At 30.5% G+C, this 22,661-nt stretch overlaps 3 protein-coding genes across 8 annotated transcripts; 1 reads left to right on the top strand and 2 right to left on the bottom strand.

Moving 5' to 3' along the window:
• Nucleotides 1–3,921: 3,921 nt before the first annotated feature.
• On the bottom strand, nt 3,922–9,921 carry LOC101508697 (uncharacterized). Its single transcript, XM_004507748.4, has 10 exons — nt 9,842–9,921; nt 7,193–7,307; nt 6,980–7,103; nt 6,805–6,891; nt 5,678–5,805; nt 5,308–5,404; nt 5,117–5,194; nt 4,808–5,033; nt 4,304–4,527; nt 3,922–4,173 (listed from the first exon to the last, which is right to left on the bottom strand). Exons 1-10 carry the CDS (start codon nt 9,861–9,863, stop codon nt 4,150–4,152), a joined length of 1,125 nt encoding a protein of 374 aa, XP_004507805.2. The 5' UTR covers nt 9,864–9,921; the 3' UTR covers nt 3,922–4,149.
• LOC101508384 (uncharacterized) lies at nt 6,996–13,724 on the bottom strand. Of its 5 annotated transcripts, none has more exons than XM_073363743.1 (10): nt 13,586–13,724; nt 12,854–13,013; nt 12,678–12,764; nt 12,332–12,459; nt 11,435–11,531; nt 11,260–11,337; nt 10,941–11,166; nt 10,307–10,530; nt 10,105–10,148; nt 6,996–7,103 (listed from the first exon to the last, which is right to left on the bottom strand). In XM_073363743.1, the coding sequence occupies exons 2-9, from the start codon at nt 12,953–12,955 to the stop codon at nt 10,125–10,127; spliced, it is 966 nt and encodes a 321-aa protein (XP_073219844.1). In that variant the 5' UTR covers nt 12,956–13,013; nt 13,586–13,724; the 3' UTR covers nt 6,996–7,103; nt 10,105–10,124. The 5 variants fall into 5 exon arrangements, with proteins under 5 accessions (XP_073219844.1, XP_027192627.1, XP_027192629.1 ...); XM_027336826.2 differs by having other exon boundaries at nt 6,997–7,103; nt 10,091–10,148; XM_027336828.2 differs by lacking the exon at nt 6,996–7,103 and adding an exon at nt 8,491–8,892.
• Nucleotides 13,725–15,222: 1,498 nt separating this feature from the next.
• LOC101509223 (uncharacterized) lies at nt 15,223–19,406 on the top strand. Of its 2 annotated transcripts, none has more exons than XM_004507750.4 (9): nt 15,223–15,410; nt 15,514–15,635; nt 15,761–15,861; nt 16,335–16,530; nt 16,621–16,713; nt 17,446–17,505; nt 17,602–17,676; nt 18,038–18,118; nt 18,935–19,406. In XM_004507750.4, the coding sequence occupies exons 1-9, from the start codon at nt 15,332–15,334 to the stop codon at nt 19,310–19,312; spliced, it is 1,185 nt and encodes a 394-aa protein (XP_004507807.1). In that variant the 5' UTR covers nt 15,223–15,331; the 3' UTR covers nt 19,313–19,406. The 2 variants fall into 2 exon arrangements, with proteins under 2 accessions (XP_004507807.1, XP_073220133.1); XM_073364032.1 differs by having other exon boundaries at nt 16,627–16,713.
• The last annotated feature ends 3,255 nt before the right edge of the window (nt 19,407–22,661 follow it).

The following is a 22,661-nucleotide window of genomic DNA, read 5'->3' on the forward strand; positions in this document are numbered from 1 at the left end:
ATTATGTTTTTTAATTAATAATATATACGTCATTTACAAATTATTATTCTCCATTTTATATTTATGATAATAAAAATAAACCAATAATTAATATAAATAATTTAATAAAATCATTATCTTTTTTAATATATATAAACTAATTAATTACGATGATTATTTTAGAATTCAAAAAATATCGCATTTGCATACATAAAAATTATAAAAAAGAATGCTATTTTTAATTTTTAAATTAATTTTAATTGTTTCATATAATTAATGTTATGTAATCACATTAAAATTATTTTTTAAAAGACACACTAAAATTGTAATTTTCCACTTTGTATTTATTATAATAATACAGCAATATATTGTTGATAGAGTTAATTTAATAAGATTTCTTCTTATTTTTCTTTATTTTTAATTTATGTAAAATAATTTTCACTATAATAATTATAGGAGGACATTGAGGGTATGGCACAAGTCCTGGCAATATTATTGTACTTGTCTCGTCTCAACTTTCTTTCCACGGTGCTGTGATTTTATAGGTATATTTATTAATTTTATTTTAATTTGCAAATAATCTCATTAAAAAATTGTTTTGCTTCAATGTATTTAAGGATTTTAAAAAGCAAATAAAATTTTTAAACCTGTCTTTATCAATCAATATCTTTATTAGATGAAATGACAGCAGCCCATTTTAATATTATATATGGTGAACAGTAATTTAATATTTTAAACTTTTCAACCTCTTTATCTATCACCATCATTATTAAACATTGAGATTATTTAATATTCTTAATGTTTGCTTGTTAATTTTAAGTATCCTATAACTTGAAATAGTTTTCTTATGAAATAAGTATTTGAAAATTAACAGAATTTCTACTCAAAAAATGAAAAGTATCATAATTTATTTATTTTGAATAAAGTAGATTCTGTTTATTCATTTTTTACACGAGGAAGTTAATTTGTTAATGAAAATAACTTTAGTAACAACTATCTACAAGAAAATGGACATAATTATCACCTAAGAAGCCAAGTGCCGATGAATGCAATAAAAATAAATAAAAGAAGCTGAGTAGAATAAGAAACTTAAAAGCAGGGCAATCATATTGATTCCTCGACCCTTTATTGTGTTAATTTTAGGTTGTTTATCTAAATCAAAGTAAGGCTGGAGTTTTGTTGGGACTGAGGTTGGCTATAGCCACTCAAAGTTCCAACAATTATTTTTATAACTTATAAAAAATATAATAATCTTTTTTTAAAAATACATTACATCTTTTAGTTTAAATGTTATAACTGTGTGATGTCTAAAATATAAAAAATTAAACCAAAAATTAATTGAAATTAATTTGTTTTTATTCAAACTAAACTTAATCAAATAAATTCAACCTATAATGATAAAGTATAATTTTATGACATTTAAAATCAACTATCAATATTTGAATGAAACCATTATATTTTATTTCACCCTATATCTATATCAATGTTATCTTCATAAACTATATTGTGTTTAATTATTTATATATTATTTTATCATTGTACTCTATATATTTGGGTCATAAAAGATGTAAATGCAATTATTTTAATGGTTTAAAAATATAGTCTTAAAAAAAATTGGATTTTATAAAATAAATTTTTTAATTTTTAAAAATGTCAACCCGATTAAATTGAAATCAAATCAACATGAATTTCATTGATTTAGTTTGAAAATCGTGACAAAAATAGTAAAAGTCAATCCAAACCTGACATTTAGATTTTTTCTCTCTAAAATAACCAACTAAATTGACATATCATGCTTATAGCTCTATCTATTCTAAATTTGTGCAATTTTTCCATCTAATTCTTTGTTTCTCTAAGGTCGTGTTTACAAATTTTGTGTGTTCATTTTATAAACTTACAACTTAAAATTTTAATATATAATAAAATATTATATTAAATTTTTAAAAGTTTGACACTCCAAGAATTTTGTTCAAACTCCCTCAATGAATAAAAATTAATACTTTTTAATTTAACGAAATTATTTTTCTATTTTACGCCATACCAATAACTTATTTTTATTTAATTGTACATATTTTTCTTTGCATAATAAATATTTAAGAGTATTATTGACAAAAGCTAGTTACAACTTTGTAGTTTGAAAATGAAAAAATAACAATTTTTTTATAATAAAAAAAGTTCACACATAAAAAGGAATGACATAAATATATCTACAATCTATCATAAATAATAGAATAGGTTCAATGGTGGCTTATACTTAAACACAATTGAGATGAGTGACCGCTCATAAAAAAAGAAACATCGTCATCAAATATAGAAGAATTACGAAGTGTAAATATTAAAGTGTAGAAACAATATTATTTATAGACCATTTAATCGAAAATGAAATAGAAAAAAATATTTTTAAAAATAAATATATTTAATCTAAATCTTGAATTTATATTTTTGTTTATATTTTTTATTATAGAAAATATAAATTATAGAATATTACAAATAAATTATTAATAATTTTGTGATAAAGATGAATATATAAGTAGGATAACTGCTAGTATCATGCCCTTGAGGACCTTTTATTCTGTGTACAATTTACAAATAAATCTGGTATTTTCTATCTATTAATGTTGTTGCTCCTTTTGTTTTCATTCCTCCTTTTCAGTGAATCACTTTCGAAAGTTAATTAATTGAATAGTGGAGTCAAAGTCCACCAATCAAGGAGAAAGGAAAGTACGTGTTAGTTAATGCAAAAACGTGAAACCGGTTGGTGTAATGTAAATGTGAAAAAGGAGAAAAAGAAAGCAAAACCTCAACCCCTCAAAATGCACCACCACTGTGGGAAATGAGAATCCACTTCTTATTGTTGTGTTCACACTTCACATTCAATGAATTTTAACTTTTAATAACTTATATCAACCAAATCAAAGATTATAAAAAACCTATTTATTTACTTCCATGCCCCTGATTTGAAATGTTTGTTTGTGTATCACCATACAAGATATACGTAAGCAAGCTATTATTTTCTGTTAAGTATATGATTTCTATTACTAAAATTAATTTAAATCATAATACAGTGTATTTGAGTTGACGTGGGGTTTGGGAATGAAAAATCAACTCTCTCTAACTATGGCCATTGAATATCTCTTTGCTTATCCTTCCCTTTCTATTTGAGCCTTTATTTGGGCTTTGAATTTTGGGGTCAACCATGTATTTCCCATTTCAGAGCTTCTTTTTCTACTCTATATTTTAACAAAAAACTACTCCCTCTATCACAAACTTAATTGTAAAAAATTATTTTAAAATAAATATCACTTTTAATTGATAATAATTTATTAATTACTTTATTTTTTTATGAATTATTTTAATTATATATATATATATATATTATTTTTTTCTTGTTAATTTGAAAAAAATTTGTTATTTTTTGTGTGTGCAAAATTCTTTAAAAAGTTGCATTTGTAAACGTGAACTTTCTTAAGAAGTTGTTATTTGTAAAAGCAACTTATAAGTGAATTCAAAAATGAGATATTTTAGTATATATTTTTGAAAAGAGAGTATTTTAATAATTTATTTTTGAAAAAAGAGGGTATTAAAAGAAAAAAGACAACTTTTGGGGCTGTGTGTGGAGAGTAGTCTACTAGAAACAGAGCATACATAGACATACAAGTTTGGGCTTTGTAGTCAGTCTTGTTGTTTTTAAGGAAATTTCTCATTCCATCCGTAACATTTTCAAAAGTCCCCTAAAATATTTTTTCTCTTCCCAATTTTAAATGATTAACCAATCCGAATAACATTTGTATGGATTATAGAAATACTAACTTGAATTTTTTTATACCTCTAAATTGATTCAAAGGTGTAAAAAATCTTAAAATTTACACATGCAAATCAGCCAAATTCGAAGATGTAAAAAAATTAAATTTTTTTAAGTTAGTATCTACAACTCCTAATTAGTTAATTCAAACAAAACCTATTTAGATTGATAAATTTAGATGGTTTAAAATTGACAAATAAAAAGAAGATTTAGAGGGCATTTGAGAGTGTTGGGAGATGGGACAAGATATTTCCTGTTTTTAATACCATTGACCCAAAAACAGAAGGCCATATGTATTGCATACATAAAATAAAATGTGTTGTTTCCTATGCTTCTCTATCTAAAGAAAATAAACAAGTTGGTCGGCATCACCGTGGCCTAACAACAACGTGCTGTCCAAATAAAAAACAAGGAAAATAGGTTAGTCATATCAATTATCAATTATAAAAAAAATGCAAACCATGATCTTTGTAGAATAATGTCATAAAAAGAAGAAAATGTAACTGCCATATAGATACATACCTTTATCTGTGTCCTATTATATGTATAAGTGAGATGGACTCTCCCGTCACTAGCTTGGATAACAGCAGGATATGAAAATTCCATTCCAACATTATCCTCCAATGTAAGTACCTCATTCCATGAATCACCATCATCTTCAGAGATGGCAAGTTTAAGTACTCCCCTTGAAATTGTATTATATGCAATCAATAGACTACCATCTCTTAGCTTAATCCCATCAATACCTAATACAACAAAACGAGATTTATGACATAAGGCATTAATGCAGGTTGGCCCAAGACAAGATGAGGCCTAAAGTTAAGTGATGATGCCCAGAGTGAACAAATCATAGATAGATAGATATATATTTTCTATTAGGCCTAAGCATGAATTGATAGGCTCTAATACCATAATTGATTTTATATCAGAACTAATTTATCCTTACAAAATTGACTTGTAAGGCCTTTTAACGTAGGACTTAAGTTTTTCTCAATTATAACTTCTAGGATATAGGGAAAAATTAACCTGAGTTTGGGTTAGGGAGCTGTGTAGGTTTTGCATACCCCCAAGTTTTGCCTCCATCAAAGGATTCTGAAACATAAACTCTACCAAGGCCAGTAAAGGATCGAAGCAAAACACGCAGTGTCCCTTTTGAAGTCTGATATGGTACAGGTTGAATCACACCTAGAGGCTCATTGTTAATGTAAATTGGACCATACTTTTTCCATGTCCTGCCAAAATCTGTTGTGACCTGTTATAATGCAACAAAAAACAACTATAGAATATAGTAACCAGCATATTAAATTACATGACGAAAATCAATTCTAGTGTAACCTCTGCCCATGCTCCCCATGAATTCCAGCTTTCAACAGAAGATCCACAAAGTAAGTCACCATTTTCCAGCAAGAGAGGCTGAAGAAAAATAAATTTAATTCAGTACTAAGATCATAAAAAATTTCATGACTATGAATTCCAAACTCATAGCTAAAAGTTAACATTAACTTATTAAGTGGATTTTGTTTCACCTTATTCTTTATTGGTCCTAATATACCAGGTGGAAGTTGTTCTCTTTCTGTCCAAGTAATTCCTTTATCATATGATTGTTTCATGAATCCACTCCATCTGAAATAAAATAAGCCAATTTCTTAATCTTTTCAAATTAAGTCCTATACATTGGAATGTGATGATGAATCAATGACTACTGTGACAGATTTAAATAAATAACATTATTTATATGTTTTCTCCATTTGATTATCATGTTCATCCTTAGCAATGCTTTCATGTTCATATTGAATCCTCAATTGCTTTCATTCAAAAGAACCTTACACCACAGCTTACATAGCAAATACACACACATGCACATATCTATGAAGAGTTGAAGGATAGAAACTTTACTTTTGAACATCAAGGCCTATTTTGTAGAACAGAAGTAACACATTTGATGGAAGTCTGAATAGTACAGGGTTCCACATAGGAACATTTGGTTCTTCATCAGCTATTACAGGTGATTCCCATCTGCTATTCTGTGAACCGAATTTCCATTCACAATATTAAAACACACAATCAAAACCTTAGAGCCAATTATTATTGAATATGATTGCAGATTTACAACGCTCTGATACCATATTACTGAATATGATTGAAGGGACTTCATTGAATAACCTCATTCAATCGATTATTTGATGAATGATACAAGGAAGGTTTAGGTGATTATAAACACCTTGAAAATAAACCAACTAACTACTAAGAGTTATAATTTATAACTAACATAACTGTTTTATAACTAATAAGCATGTAACAACACCTCCCTCCAATACTCCACACTCCAAAGACAGAAACAAGAAACAAATATAATACAAAGATGAGACTATTGTTGATTTGAAATCAAATTATTCACATCTTTATATGTCAGTCACTTTGAAATTCCATACTTTTAAGCCAACATTTATATGGTATGTATTTCTGCAAATAAAAGACAAGAAAGTAAAATTATGAACTTCACTTCTTGGGTGCAGATACTTTTCCATCATTAACAACAACCAAATAGAATCTTCTAGTACTATGACTGCATAAGTTTGACAAATCTTCCATAAATAGAAAGATAGGTCATAGGAGGCAACTTAGCATTGTATTAACTACAAACATACATTTTTTATTGGCGAAGGGAGAAATTATCATTAATTAAAGTGACACTAATGAATATTTTACAACAGATCATAAGACGATGTGAACTTCGACCTTGAAATTACAAGGTCAAACTCTTACGACTGAACCGATATCAGGTTGACTAAGTACATTCATTTGTATACGTACATACTATTGGGTCATGAGGGGATCCGAGGCATCATCACATTGGACACCATAATTTTACCAAAAACCTTAAGACAATAAGTATATAAGCCATCTCAGGTATATATTGCTCAACATTCACATTATCAACCAATGTAAGATTTTAACTCACACTTGACACAAACACATAGATGCATATAAATTTTGTAAATTTAAGTATTTTAATTATGTACCTTGTAAGTCTGCAACCATATTTTGACATCAGGTGCACCCTCTGATGTGCCCCCATAATAAGCAACCAAAAAATGACCCTTCCCAACCTGGTGAAAAACCCATTTTATTATGTTGTATTATATACCTTAAAAAATTAAGATGGAGCCTAAAAAAAAGTAGTTTATAATTTATGACCTCAACAATGGTAGAAGAATGACAAGTATTGAAGGGAACTGATTTTGCAGGAAAAGTGAATTCTTCAAAAATATGCCCTTTTATGTAGCCGTTGCCACGTGCTTCTAATTCTGTAGAGTTTAGCCTGCAGAAGATAAAACATCAATATGAAATAAAAAAGATTCAAATAGGACTATATTATTAATTAATGGATTGGCAATGTGACATATGTACCCAGAAAATGAGTAAGCAGTATGATTGATAGTAGAAGAGATTAAGAAGACCACCAAATGAACAAAGCAAAGAAAGAATTGCATGGCTGATGGTTGGTTCAGGTCAATGAAAAACTCTGCAACCCGTGACACAAACTGTTCAGTGTGGACAACGTTAATAAATGTGTTAAAGTGATGATGATCTTATATAGTCAATTGATATTTCCAGCGGTGTATATATATATATATACTCATTATTTCTAAAAAAAAAATAAGGATTTCGTTACTATAGTTCCCATGTATTTAAAGACAAATTTCTAGAACATATGGCAAAATCCATTAAATATTTATACATCTTTATACTATAAAAGAAACAATTTCCTTTTTCTTCTTTGTATTTCGCTTGGGTTTGCGTTATTTTATACTTATGTCAAACTTTTTGAACAACTTTTTGGGGAGCACAAATATTGTTTATTTGAAAATATTTTCCATGTGTTGTTCGTTGTTGTTGAAGCGAGGGAAGCAAGGTTTTGAATTATTGAATGAAGACGCGTCGTATTCCATGAGAGAATTGTAGAAACTAGCTTAATTCATTAAAAAAATTATATAATTAATCTTCAGAATTACAAAATTAGATTTCATCAATCATTTTTTCATGATTGTTTTGAGTATTTAAAATTTTGTTGCCATAGTCAGTAATTTTTAAAGACCACAATGGATTTTTGCTCTTAAATTATGACATCGAAAGATATTTATAGGAGATAAACTAGGATATTACACGTGGAATTAAAATTATATTTAGCGTCTTACTTTTGTCTTTTATTTAAAGAACCACTAAGTGTGTGATTGGTTTTATTGTGAGATTGAAAAAAATATAATAAATTACTGTAATTGTACAAAAGTTAGGAGGATAATTTCAGCTAATTCACGATAATTCTTTATAATTTTGTCGATCTCACTTTAAAACCAAACATCTACTAAGTTAAGTGCTTGTTGGGCAACACTAAAGTCTGAAACAAGCTTGCTGACAGTGAAACTAATTATGTGGGCGAAAAAAATGAGTATTTAACTAGAATCTACTCTTGTAAACTCACTTACAGTAAAAAAAACTCAAAAAGTTCTTAACAAAGCCTATATTGCGAAGGTTGCTTAGCAGTTGATGGAGGAGATATTAGACCTAAATATAACTGTGGAACTATGAACGCTCTTATCATTCAGCAACATAATGTTGCCTCCCATGTGTGGCGTGCTATTTGAAAGGCTTAGCATCATGTGGAAGGAAATGTGAAATGTGTGAATTGTCATGGTCATGCAACAAAGTTTTAGAAAGACAACTGGATTCCATGTGGTATTCTTGTTGATACATTATCGCATGATATGCCTCAATGAAAAGCTGATTTTTCAGTTCCAGTTACAGTAATTGAAATGATTGGAACTGGAGTTAGTTGGATTAAATTCTTCCTATTTCTATATGTGATAGAATCCATCAACTGAACCCTTCTTCAAATGGCCAACAGGACTTCCCTTCTTGGCTTAAATCCATTAATGGTCAGTTCAACTTGAAATCTGCCTACAACATCCGAGTTAAGGAAGTTTGGAACTAGAAGGGCTCGACCAGAATCAAAACCACACCATGGAAGATGGCTCAGGGAAAGCACCTTATTGAACTTTGTCACAGAGATACGGCACCGGATAATCTTTGTCCTTGTTGCTTCTCAGCCCCTGAAAAGCTAATGCATATCATTAGGAATTGTGAAGATGTGCAGGATTTTAGGAATAAAGTTATCAAACTTGATCATTCTAGCAAGTTTTTTAAGCCTTGACATGTATGCATAGCTTGAATGGAATATCTCTGATTCTGATATCGGAAATACAACTTGGTTACGGCAGATATTCTTTGGCGTGGTCACTAATGCCCTTTGAAAGGACTAAAACACTCTAGTTTTCTCCCATACCTCCAATTTGGGTCGTGATCTTTGGCACTAGGTTGATTTTATCCAAAATGGTTTGGCTAAACCGAGCATGCCTTTTGATAGCAGTCTCAATGGGCTAAGCCCCTCTTGGGGGGACCTCAAGATGAATGTAGATGGCTCATACAACTTTGTTGATGGATCTTCTTCATGTGGAGGTATCTTGAAGGATCATAATGATTCTTTCATCAAATGTTTTTACACTAAAGTGACTTCTAGTAGTTCTCTATTTGCGGAAAATTTGGGCCATTAGAAGTGGAAATGATCTTGCTCGTTCTCATGGTTTCAGAAATGTGGTTTTCGAAACTGATTCTGCTGTTCTTTTTAATATGGTCAAGATAAGTCATACCCAATTCATGTCGCTCCTACTACTTAAACAAAATACTTCCCTCATGCAAATAAAGGACTGGACTGGCTCTCTCTGTTACTCCTCCTGGAACGAAACAAATGTGCTCATATGTTGGCTCAACAAGGGCACTCCCCTCCTTTTAGCCTTCAAGTAGTGGAACCTCCCTTCCCCTTGTTAAATACTCTCTTGATGTATAATTTCGTTTATTTTAATATAAACCTCTTTTATAAAATAAAAATAAAAAACTCTTCTAAACTCGCTTTAAATTATTCTCCAACACATTAATAGTTTAATCACAACAACTCTTTCAGAATATTATATATAATAATAGTTGGGCAAAATAACTCCACACCTGCAACTGCAACTATGCCCATGACTACACTGGAAACCTCTCTTGTGTTCTTTGTACGGATAACTTTTCTCTTCCGTTTGAAATATTATAAGAAGTAAGATGTGTGAAGACTGAAGCATAAATGTTTAGGAAATAGATATAAGAAATTAAGATTTTGTAGTAAACAAAGAGTACCGGTAACAGTTCTTGATCATGAATTAAAATACTGATGGAATAAAAGGCCATATAATTAGAGATAGACAAGATTACTTGTTTCTTCTTACTTGAAACAATTTACTCCACATCAATTTGGTTTAAGAACAACATGCTGCCAAAGAAAAGGAGGTTAGGGGGAATAATACTATCAATTTATCAGGAAATGCACGAAAGAAATCGAACATTCATTTATACAAAAGAAACTCAACTATTCCCAAACTGAAACCTACAATTTAAAGACAACTACCAAATTAAAATTTAAGTACATACCTTAATTTGTGTCCTTTTATATGTATAGGTGATATGTATTAGCTCATCACTAGCTTGGATAACAGCAGGATATGAGAATTCCATTCCAGATGAATCCTCCAATGTGAGAGCCTCATACCAAGAATCACCGTCATCTTTAGAGAGTGCAACTTTAAGCACGCCCCTCGATGTAGTGTTATAAACAAGCAAAATACGACCATCTCTAAGCTTGACCCCGTCAATACCTAGTAAACGAGAGTAGATGGATGCGCTGTTAATATACAGAACAGATAAGTAGCAAAGTATTATAAAGGGACACATACGGTGAAGTAAAGAACTTCAAAATTAATCAAATCTGTGACAAACCCCCAACATTACATTGGTCCTAGTGGAACTGAACTTAGATCCCTTAAGCAAGGTATCGGGTTCGAGCCTTGTAGGTGGAAAAAATATGGTTGGGAGGAGAGAGTGAAACCCCACTAAAGGTTGTCAACCAAGTTCCCCCGGACCTCAATCATTGGCAAAGTTGGTAGATACTTCAAACCAATAACATGGTTACCAAAAATCCATGATAAACCTAGTTTTTTAAATTCTAGTTAAATACAAATGTCATGCAGCAAAAATAGCATGCAGAATATAGGTAACAATAGTTTACCTGAATTTGGGTTAGGGAGTTGAGTAGGTTTTGCATATCCCCAAGTTTGGCCACCATCGGATGATTCTGATAGACATACTCTACCAATGCCATCGAAGGATCGTAGTAAGACACGTAATTTACCATCTGCAGTCTGATAAGGTACTGGTTGAATCACACTTAGAGGTTCATTTTCAATGTAAATTGGGCCATGCTTGCTCCATGACTTGCCAAAATCTGTTGTGACCTATTGCACACAAAAAGCGAAAAAATGTCAGCCACGTAACATTTCGAAGCATCTTTGGAATAACCACTTCAATAGGATCAGTAAAGTTAAAACCTCCACCCAGGCACCCCACGAGTTCCAGCTTTCAACAGATGATCCACAAATTAAATGGTTGTTCTCTAGCAAAATGGGCTGAGAAATAGTAATCAAAATCAGAACTGGTAAATATAGATATAAATTCTAAAACTCTTCCCATAGATAAAATAGAAGGAAGTGTATTCTATTGTACCTTATTTTTTATAGGTCCTAATATACCAGGAGGAAGTTGTTCTCTTACTGTCCAAGTAATGCCTTTATCATATGATCGCTTGACAAATCCACTCCATCTGAAATTGAACAAACTCATTATGCTAATGCAAAAGGAAAGGTGACTTATAGAGATGAACAACTTAATTCTAGCCAAAGCTCTTATTCAAACATTTCAATGTTATGGCACCACTGCAACTCACTAAAGGGGTCAATTAACAATGAATTATGAACTGATGCACGTTTCCAATGTATTGTTTGTCATGGTAGAAGTATTTCAATATGATGCTACAACTTTATGTATTTACCATTTAGAAATTAATTTACTTATAAACATGAAGTTTTGTGCTGAAACTTTTCTAATATTAGTATTCTATGAATATATCATTTCTAACTATTCAGCTACCCAGATTTCGGTAACGAGAAGTAATAAGAGGCATGCATTGGCATTAATGTAGAAGCGTATGAGAATGCTAATAATAAAGTACTATAATGCATAATTTTATCAAGATCCAAAGCCAATGCCATTAACAAATTTACTCAGGGTGACCAAATTCTTTGTCATATCACAAGATATGCTAACTGATTCATAATTTACAACTAGGTACATTTTTATGAATCTCCGATAAATATGAAATGTTTGGAAGGAAAATGTCCAGTGGAAAATGCTACAATTAGTAATCCCATATATCACATACACATTTAGGTCTATAATCCAATGCAGGATAGTGAAATTGAACAAAAATATATCATAATTGTATTGTATGCCTAAGGTGATAAAGTAAACCTAGTTGCCTCAACTACCATACATAAAAGCATTGCATCATTAAATGCTTTGCACAAGAGAAAAATATATCAATAAGAAGACAGTAAACTTTACTTTTGAACTTCTTGGCCTATCTTATAAAATAGAAGTAGCACATCTGACGGAAGTTTGAATAGTACAGGGTTCCACATAGGAACATTTGGTTCATCATCAGCAACTACAGGTGATTCCCATCTTCCATTCTATCAACCAAATTTGTGTTTAGAAAGTTAATGCAGCATTCAAAATATTAGAGTTCAACAGTCATCTCCTACAGATATGCAAGGTGCAAAGACAGTATAGTTTATGACTAATTAGAAATCAAAATTTGTCCCCAACTTTTTCAAGGCACATTTGTCTTGTGTTTTTTTTTTATAGGCGGTTAGTTGTTATTGGTGGTACGGTGCATATATTTATTTACTTTGTAAGTCTGCAACCAAATCTTGACATCAGTTGCACCTTCTGATGTGCCCCCAAAATAGGCAACCAAAAAATTGTCCTTATCAACCTGCAGAAATCAAACAACATTGTAATGAGTCCATTTGCCAATAAAAATCCATAACATTTTTTCTTAAGGAAATTTTTTTATTCCATTACCTCGACAATTGTAGAAGCATGACAACTACTGAAGGGAGCTGAGCCTTCTAGAAAAGTTAACTCCTCTACCAGTGGCTCCTCCATTGGACAGTCGGTTGTCATGCCTAAAAGTTAAACTTGTGCAGTTGCTGTGTTTTTAGTTAACCCCCCAAACTATCTCCTGCAAAATATTCCTCCGAGTTTCAAGCCATACTTATGAAGCACTCATAGTCTCATATAGACACAAAACCGACTCGTCGACACCGATAATAATTTTAAAATGTGAAAATAATTGAATGCAACTACATCTATCAATTGTCACATACCAATACCTGTTGAACACGGACGTGTTTTCAATCTAAAGTGTTAGTAGATGTTTTAGTAGTGGAAATTTGAAATAAAAAAAAAAAAATGAGAGAGGGTGTGAAAATTGAGTGAGATAGAAATGTTTTGATTTGCATTCATTCTTGTTTGAGAGAGAGCCCCAAAAAATTGTTCCAACTCACCATACTAGTAAAAACAAATCTCAAGCCTCAACATTCTTACATACATGTTGTAAGTTGTAACTAGTTACGGTGAAGTGGGATTCAGTCCAAAATTTATCAAAAGCTGAGATTTTGTACCTACTCAAATAAATACATGCTTTTATAGTAGTGTCAAAATGCATCGACTTGAAAAACCAATGCGAAAAGTGAAAAATATTAAATAGAGAAGAAATTGAAATGCGAAAAGAATGGAGAGCAAGGAGCATACCGAGTTAGAGATGCCCCTTTCAGACGGATCCGATGATCTAGGTTGCTGGTTCATAGTCAAACTCACAGACATCCGATGTAAAACTTAAGTGAGATTGCTTGTTGTGTTATTTTTTTATATATAAAAATATTAGAAAAACTGTTTTAATTTTTTTTTTTTAATATAAGGTTGTTTTAATTTTTTTTAGTGAATAATATGACAAATTCTACTTACCAAAACAATCTAGTTAATGTGTTTTGAGGAATTTTTAAATTTAAAATGTTTAAAAGTATTTATTTATTTATTTAAGTTTTTTAAATTCAAGATGCACCATTTCTTCAAAGTTAACTTTTGTGAAATTCATAAAATATAATTTACTACCACAAAAATTTATGAAAAATATAACTTTTTGTCAAAATAGTTTGTGACATTTTGATAATTCCAAAATTAATTTGATTTTTTTGTTAATTAATTAATAAATGTGACAACATCATAGACTAAAATGATAGTTTATCGGAGCAAATATAAATATTGATAGATTAGACTAAAATGAAGTTTTGTCTCGGACTCGAACCAAAACCTCATAGTTGTGTGAGTTAATTATGATAAAATTTACTGTATCTTGTAAGATAAATAAAAAGATGATGTGCCCTTTTATTTTTTTAATAGATAAAATATTATCACTATAATTCTTAAATATATCGAAATTACAAATACATATCCGATACATATTTTGTAGACTAAATTCATCTACAAATAACACATTTAATAATCAAACCAACTAATTAAAAAGGAAAATGTGCATTTTTACAATTCATCTTTGCAATAAAAAGAAAAATAATATGTGTGAGCACATAAAACTAACAGCTTATAATCACCCACCCTCCCCATGCATGGCCAGTAAGTTTCTAATTAGCCAAACACTCTATTTTTATGGATTATTATATTTTTTGAGTAAATATTTCATTCAATAAAAAATACATTTAAAAACTAAAATGATTAAAAAATGTTATGAGTATCTTTTGATAATTTTGATAAATTAACAAATACATTCAGCCACACAAAATGACTTGTTTAGTCAAAATAAATGTTAAATAACTATTTTGATTCCTTATATTTTTTAAGGGAAGTTAATTTTATTCTGTTAAATGTATCTTACGTATTAATTTGATATATTAATTATGTTATCCAAATCACTTATATAAAAGTCAAAATTAGAATTTTGAACAGAGTCAATTTATAATATCTATTTTTTTAAAACTCTGAAATTTGTATGTATGCATTGATTTATTTAATAATAATGTTCAATGTTTACTATGTTTCACTCTACATATTTACTTTTTGTTAGTTATCAGTAACACTCTACAGTTGTATCATTCATATGACTTCAAATGTTTATTCTATTTGGTTTCAATCATTTAATCTTAAAAACTTGCAATTTATCTCTATGATGATAACAAAAAAGAAAACAAAAAACGAATAAATAATATGTATTTTAGACTTTAATTTTAACTTTATACAAGTAATTCAGATAATCTAATTAACATGACACATTTAACTTTTTTTTCTTCTAATAAAACTAACAAAAATGATTAAAATGATATACAAAATAATGATTAAGAAATAAAAACGGATAATAGTTAAGAGGAGAGAGATTTAGCCCAAAATAAAAGGCGGGACATAAAGATGAATGAAGTAGTGAATATAATTGAGGCGAGCATATGATACCCTAAGCAGAGCAGAGCAGATTGAAGTTAGGCGAAGCAGATGAGAGGTAGCATTTCAGAAGGAAGATGGTTGGCAGTGACCATTACATTAACAACACTCTCTGCCATTACCATCTCTGGTATGAGTATCTACTTACTTACTCTCCACATCTCTTCTTTCTTCTTTTTTCATACTCCAACTCAACTCTCTCTCTCTCTCACATTTTCAACTTTCCTTTCCAGCCTTCATAGTCAAGCGTAAATTCAACGCTCTCAAATCCAAGATTCACGATTTGGAATCATCTCTCAAATCTTCCTCCCACAATTGCGCCTCCGAGAGGCAAGGCCGAATTAGGGCTCAACAGGTTATATGTCTCTTCCTTTTTCCAACCTCATCATGCCTCTTCTTATCTTATTATTATTATTATTCATTTCTTTTCCTTCTTAATTTATTATTAATTATCACCCTCATTCATTCTTTTACTCGCAGTTGTTGAGAAAAGAGCTCATTCAACCTAAATCTCAAAACCTAAACTTCACTTATTATCCTATGATTCCCATTGGAACCATCCGCTCATGCTTCTCCACCAGGTTAGGTTCAATATTTCTTAATAATTGATTTATTATGGCTATGTTTCAATAAACAATTAATTAAACTCTTATATCATAGAGTTTATCATATAATTGCAAAAATAAAATAAAGTCAAATTATTTTTATATAAGTTATATCAAGGAGCTTATAGAAATAAGTTATAAACAACTTATGAAATGAGAAATAAGTTGAAAACAATCTATGTACATGTTATAAGTTGTTTTCATATGCTCTCTTAAACAATCTCACAACGGCTTATGCCAATAGATAAGCTCAAATAAACCGGTACAAAAACATGTCCTATATTAAATTTGATAATTAATGGCGATCTTTGATAATTTGATATTTCACTCTTTCATTGTTTAGTACTTTGATAAACTATGCAGTTGAGTATACATCTGTGCTTTATGAAATTATTATGTACACAATGCCCTATTAATGATTTGTGAACCACTGTTTCGTATTAGTGTAGGAATGGGACACCAAGGCAACCATTACTTGTACCACTTGCTAGAGCATGTTTGGTTTTCAATACAACTCGTGTTCCTCCAGCATCTCTTGAGGGTCTAGCAGAATATTCTCATTGTTGGATTATATATGTATTTCATTTAAATACGAATCTTGAAAAGGTGTGGAAGGATCCCTCTAAATCAGGGTTCAAAGCAAAGGTGTGTGACTGGCTCTGTTGTTAATTGATATCTTATCTATATATGAACTATTTCTTAGTAATTGTTTCTTACGGATCAGTCGATGGATAGGTGAAGGTCCCTAGACTTAAAGGTGGAAAAGTGGGAGTGTTTGGCACAAGATCCCCACATCGTCCGTGCCCCATTGGACTCACAGTTGCAAAGGTAAGGACACATGTTGGCCATGTGGGATATTTGTGACATGCCTTTAGAAATGACAGTATTTTGTTCATTCTCTTGATTGATATCACTCTGTTTTAATGCATATTATTTGATTAGAGACCAGCAAACCACAGAGAACTCAGGGCATGTTTACTTCCATTGGTTCCTGTTTTCACTTGATTGACAATAATAATTAATAAGCATTGATGAATACATTTTACACATTTCTGAAAATGCATTATGGATGATAGATCCAGTATTTCAAGAAATTTGGAAAATGCCAAAAATATATTCAGTATTTCCGAAAATGCAAATGCACTCTATCTAATTAGCCATCCATCTTCTCTTTAGAACTATTGTTCAATTTCACAATTGTTCAATGCAGTATCCCTCTGTCCATGGCATGATGATAGGGAAATTGGAAATGTTTTTATAAAGCCAACATGCTCTTAATGTTTTAGAAATGTCTTTCTATCCTTTATTCTCTCTAGAGTGCGATTTTCTCTTAGCATTGCTGGATTGTTGCAAACCTATGTCATTTGTTCTTAAAGTAGCATTGGGAATTCCATACTCTTCTTACTAAACGTAAGTTTTATTTTATGTCCTGGAAAAAGCGATTCTGTACCTTTTGAGTAAACAATTCTTGTTTCAGCATTTATGTTGGTTACTTGTATATATGCACTAAACAATTCACCCCCTACGGAAAGTAACTTTTGTTTGATCTGTGTACTATAGGTAGAGGCTGTCCAGGGAAATATGATTTTGCTTTCTGGTGTGGATCTGGTTGATGGAACTGTAAGTCTCCATTTCTAATCTCTGCTTCTTATGTAATTTACTGGAACTGTGTGCTTAAATGAGGATTTATTCTTATTTTCTGAATCTCATCAACAGCCAGTGCTTGATGTCAAGCCATATATTCCATATTGTGACAGCATCCAAGAAGCTGCGGTGCCAAATTGGCTTATGGTAATGCTCCATTATCCTTTGGCTATATTTGACTGTGTATTATTTTTAATCTTTCTTAACAGATTTTATAATTTTGATTCTTCAATGATTATTGCTAACTTCAAGCAATTCTTAGGTGAATGTCAAATATAATCATGCCATGTGGGAAGAACGAAATATAATTCAGTAACAAATCATCATTACTTGTTACTAGTCCCTGAAACTATTATTTTGGTTTTCTGACTCTAGAATCATTAAAATATGGTCCAGATTAAATATGAGCAAATAAATGTATGAGTAGTAATGTGTTTTCTTCTACATGTCTTTCATAGAAAATTAATATGATTATCTCATTCAAAGAAAAATACTTGTATTTCTTCAGGAGGACAACTTACTTTCAGTAGCTTCTGTTAGCTTTTCGGAGGACTTCACTTCATCACTTGAAAATTGTTGGATAATGGCGGTGAGTTGATAATGTCTTGCTTGAAATATTAAGTTCCTGCATCATATCCATCTTTGCTGACCCCCAAAAAGGTCTTTTTCTTCAACCTTGATACATTCAAAACGTTAGGGAATCGATAAGGTGATACCTGTTTAATTTGGATAACAGCTATAAGCTAACTGTAAGAATCTAAGAATTGCATTCAAAAGAGATGGTAAATTAAGTTGATCAATTAATTTTTTTGAAAATGAGGAACTGAAACGAAAATGGTCTAAAAAGAGATGATTGATTATTTGTTTGAAACTCTGTACTGTGTAATTTAACTTTTCATCTCTATAACTTCCTTCTGGTGCACATATTCCATAGCTTTTGACTGCTTTTTATTTTACCTTATTATTTGTTGCTGGCTTCACTTGCTTTTATTTCAGTTGGTGAGATATTGTATTTGAATCTTTTGTTTTAGCTCCTTAAATATCCTTTATAGTATTAAATACACCTTATGATATTTTTAGGCCAATATTAGTTCTAATCCTAATATGCTCCGGTGAAAAACTTTTTTTCTTTATTAGCTTATATTACAAATTGAATGAGAAGAATACTATAAGTATGTTATTGAATCTAATGACCTCTCTGAAGATTAAGTGTTGTGTAGTTTATTTGGCCAGCCCCACCTGTTGTAAAAAGACTTCAGTTGTTGACTTGTTTTATGTTAATGTTAAAAATGAGTATGTTTTTTAACATCTGGTTTGCTTTTTTTTCTTTAGCTACAATTCTCAATTTTCTCCTTCCTCGTCTTATACAAATTATTTGAGTGATGATTATCCTTTTCTACTTTAGGAGAAGAAGTCGCTCTATGCATCCCCAGGCGAATTCCAAAGCTTAGTAATGCAGGTTCTATCGTGGGATATTCGGTCATTGAGTCAGCGAAATAGGCCCCATGACGCTCTCCCGCAGAAAGAAAAGGATCAACTATTGGGTGATACTTCTGATGTAGAGGAGCACCTAGATGAAACAGCTTTTGTCCATGAAAGAGATGAGCAGAATTCTCTACATTCTATGGAAGTAGTTTATCACCTAATTTTGGAGGGACTCGATGTCTCGTATACAATTGATCATGATGGTAATGTCATTGTAAAAAAGGTATCAACCTCTGCTGTCTTGGACAATAAGCTTAATTCTCACAATTACTTGACATGGAAAGACGAGCTGCGCTGATTTCTATTTTTGCACTTCATTACTCTTTTTTTAGACAAATTAACTGATTACATTTTAATCCTTATTAAATTTGATTCTATTGTTTTGATAAAAATATTTTTGCTCTTTTATAACAAATTCAGGAGGACAAACTTAAGTTTAGATGGTGTTTGGTTTGCTTGTTTGGTTCAACGAAGGGAGGGAAGGATTTTAATGGAGGAGAGGGGAGGAAAAGAGAGAGAAGTGGAGATATGTTTGGTTCAAAAGAGAGGACGGAAAAGGAGAAGAGAGATTTATAATGAGTTGTGTTTGGTTCAAGGGGAGGGGGAGGGATTTTAAATGGTTTTTTAGTTATATATAGTCCCTGCCCTCCCCTTCTTTCTAAATCCCTTCAAAATGGAGGGAGAACAAAATCAATTTTTTTAAGGAGGGGTTTTGCTCTCATTCCCTTCTAAAATTTGAACCAAAGACAGATTTACTAATTTTTCCTCCCCTCCAACCAACCCAACACAGTCTTATGATTTCATTTTTAGTTAATTAGTTTTCATTATACTCCAAAATTCAGGAGGACAAACTTAAGTTTAGATGGTGTTTGGTTTGCTTGTTTGGTTCAACGAAGGGAGGGAAGGATTTTAATGGAGGAGAGGGGAGGAAAAGAGAGAGAAGTGGAGATATGTTTGGTTCAAAAGAGAGGACGGAAAAGGAGAAGAGAGATTTATAATGAGTTGTGTTTGGTTCAAGGGGAGGGGGAGGGATTTTAAATGGTTTTTTAGTTATATATAGTCCCTGCCCTCCCCTTCTTTCTAAATCCCTTCAAAATGGAGGGAGAACAAAATCAATTTTTTTAAGGAGGGGTTTTGCTCTCATTCCCTTCTAAAATTTGAACCAAAGACAGATTTACTAATTTTTCCTCCCCTCCAACCAACCCAACACAGTCTTATGATTTCATTTTTAGTTAATTAGTTTTCATTATACTCCAAAATTCAGGAGGACAAACTTAAGTTTAGATGGTGTTTGGTTTGCTTGTTTGGTTCAACGAAGGGAGGGAAGGATTTTAATGGAGGAGAGGGGAGGAAAAGAGAGAGAAGTGGAGATATGTTTGGTTCAAAAGAGAGGACGGAAAAGGAGAAGAGAGATTTATAATGAGTTGTGTTTGGTTCAAGGGGAGGGGGAGGGATTTTAAATGGTTTTTTAGTTATATATAGTCCCTGCCCTCCCCTTCTTTCTAAATCCCTTCAAAATGGAGGGAGAACAAAATCAATTTTTTTAAGGAGGGGTTTTGCTCTCATTCCCTTCTAAAATTTGAACCAAAGACAGATTTACTAATTTTTCCTCCCCTCCAACCAACCCAACACAGTCTTATGATTTCATTTTTAGTTAATTAGTTTTCATTATACTCCAAAATTACCTTTCGCCTTGATACTTGCAAGTTTCGAGGATTTTAGACCTGATAGCTTGCTATTGTGCACAAATAATTTAAGCTCAATGGTAGTTGACTGAAAATGAAAATGAATCCAATGATGTTGTTATAACCTCTTTTTAACATGTGCAAATAACTTAAGTCTTGCACCATACACTATCATTCTCCACCATTAGATCAAGTAGGCATACCAAATCTAATGCTAGACCTTCCACACCAAAATCTTCCACTCACCCTCCATCGTAAATGATTACTCTAGTGTCATAGTTGTATAAAAAATATGGTGAGACTTTATTTTCTGACGAGAAAAGAATGTTATGGTGCACAACTTATCTTGCTTGTGCACCGTTATTATAAACTTAAATAGTGTAAAAATATCGTGACTTAATAAATAAGTAACATTAGTCTCAAACAATTATCAAATTTCATTATTTCCTCTTTTTACAGAAGCATATCGTCTAATGAAAAATCGGTTTGGTCAATGACCCACATATTAAATACTTTATTGTTTATAATGTTGAGTACCATCAAATATTCTAGAAAGCCAATTTAAAGAAAAGCAAAGCTAGCGGGCCAAATTGATAAAGTCGCCGCTGGTGCCGGCAAATGGGGACCGGACAAAGAAGGAGGGGTGGGACCAACCCTTCTCATTTTACCAAAGAAAAGGGGTGGGGTTTATAATTATATCATCAACTTTCTACTGATCTCAGTACTTGGTTTAGCCAGATTAGAATAGTCGCAGGGTCTAAATAAAGGAAAATGCTATCACACGTCTTTAGGAAGTTGTATTAAATGATTATTTTATACGAAATAGTAAACCACTGAAACTCATACTCTAATGAGAATTATTTGAAATTTAGATATGATAATTTAATTCAATAATATTAATATTTATCAAGTTAATTAAATTTATTGAATATATTAAACGTAATTTTTGTTTTTTTATTTTGTTTTATTCATAATTTTTATTTTTAAAGTTTACCATCTTCTTTACATATATATTTTGATGATATAACATAATATGTTTGTTTATCAAATATAAATTAATATATATATCACAAAAACAATTAAAATATAATATAGAATACTAGATTTTCACTTAATACATCAATTCAATTAAAATACATAAATAAATGATTTTTTATATCATAAAAATTCCTTTCCTTCTCCAAAGCATAAGCCACAAAAAGTTATATCGAAAAAAATAATGATAAATAAGAGATTCAAATTACATTTAAGTTGAAATTATTTTAAATGCAATTCCGTCAAATATTTATGTTTATTATTTTCCAATATAAACGTCAATTTACTATTTAAATTTATTCAAAATAAGTGTAGTTTTGTTTTTTTAACATGACATAAATTTTTTTTCTTTCAATTCTACCACATTAATATTGTCTAATAATTTTTAAACAATTATATTTTATTATATATTTATAATAAATAGTTAATAACTTTTTTGAAAAACTTCTTTCTTGGGTTTGTAAACTTTTCTATTGACTTAATCAATATAAAAAAAAAAACTAAAATGATGTTTATTTTAAAACACTTAAAGTTTTATGTTTCAATAAATTATTTAAATAATAATTTTAAATCTTTGAAAAATTAAATATACAAATTTTTAAATATTATTTTTTGTATTCGATTGTTTAACTTGTGTTTAGAACAGTTTTTAGTGTTTTGTAAATCTGGTTTCAAATTTAATCCTCAATTTCAAAGGCTCTTAGATATTATTCTATAATGTATAAATATAAATATAAGATATAATATTTTATAAAAAATTTGGATATATATATGTGGTAATTAAAAACATAGTAATAATTAAAAACATGGTAATTTTTATATCATAGTAATAAATTTAAAAGTTACAAATTATATTTATTTATAATAATAAATTAACTCAAATATAAAAATAATAATATTGTAATAAAATAATATAAAAATTCATAA

The sequence above is a fragment of the Cicer arietinum genome, chromosome 7, assembly GCF_000331145.2.
Source record: "Cicer arietinum cultivar CDC Frontier isolate Library 1 chromosome 7, Cicar.CDCFrontier_v2.0, whole genome shotgun sequence".
NCBI classification, from domain to species: domain Eukaryota; kingdom Viridiplantae; phylum Streptophyta; class Magnoliopsida; order Fabales; family Fabaceae; genus Cicer; species Cicer arietinum.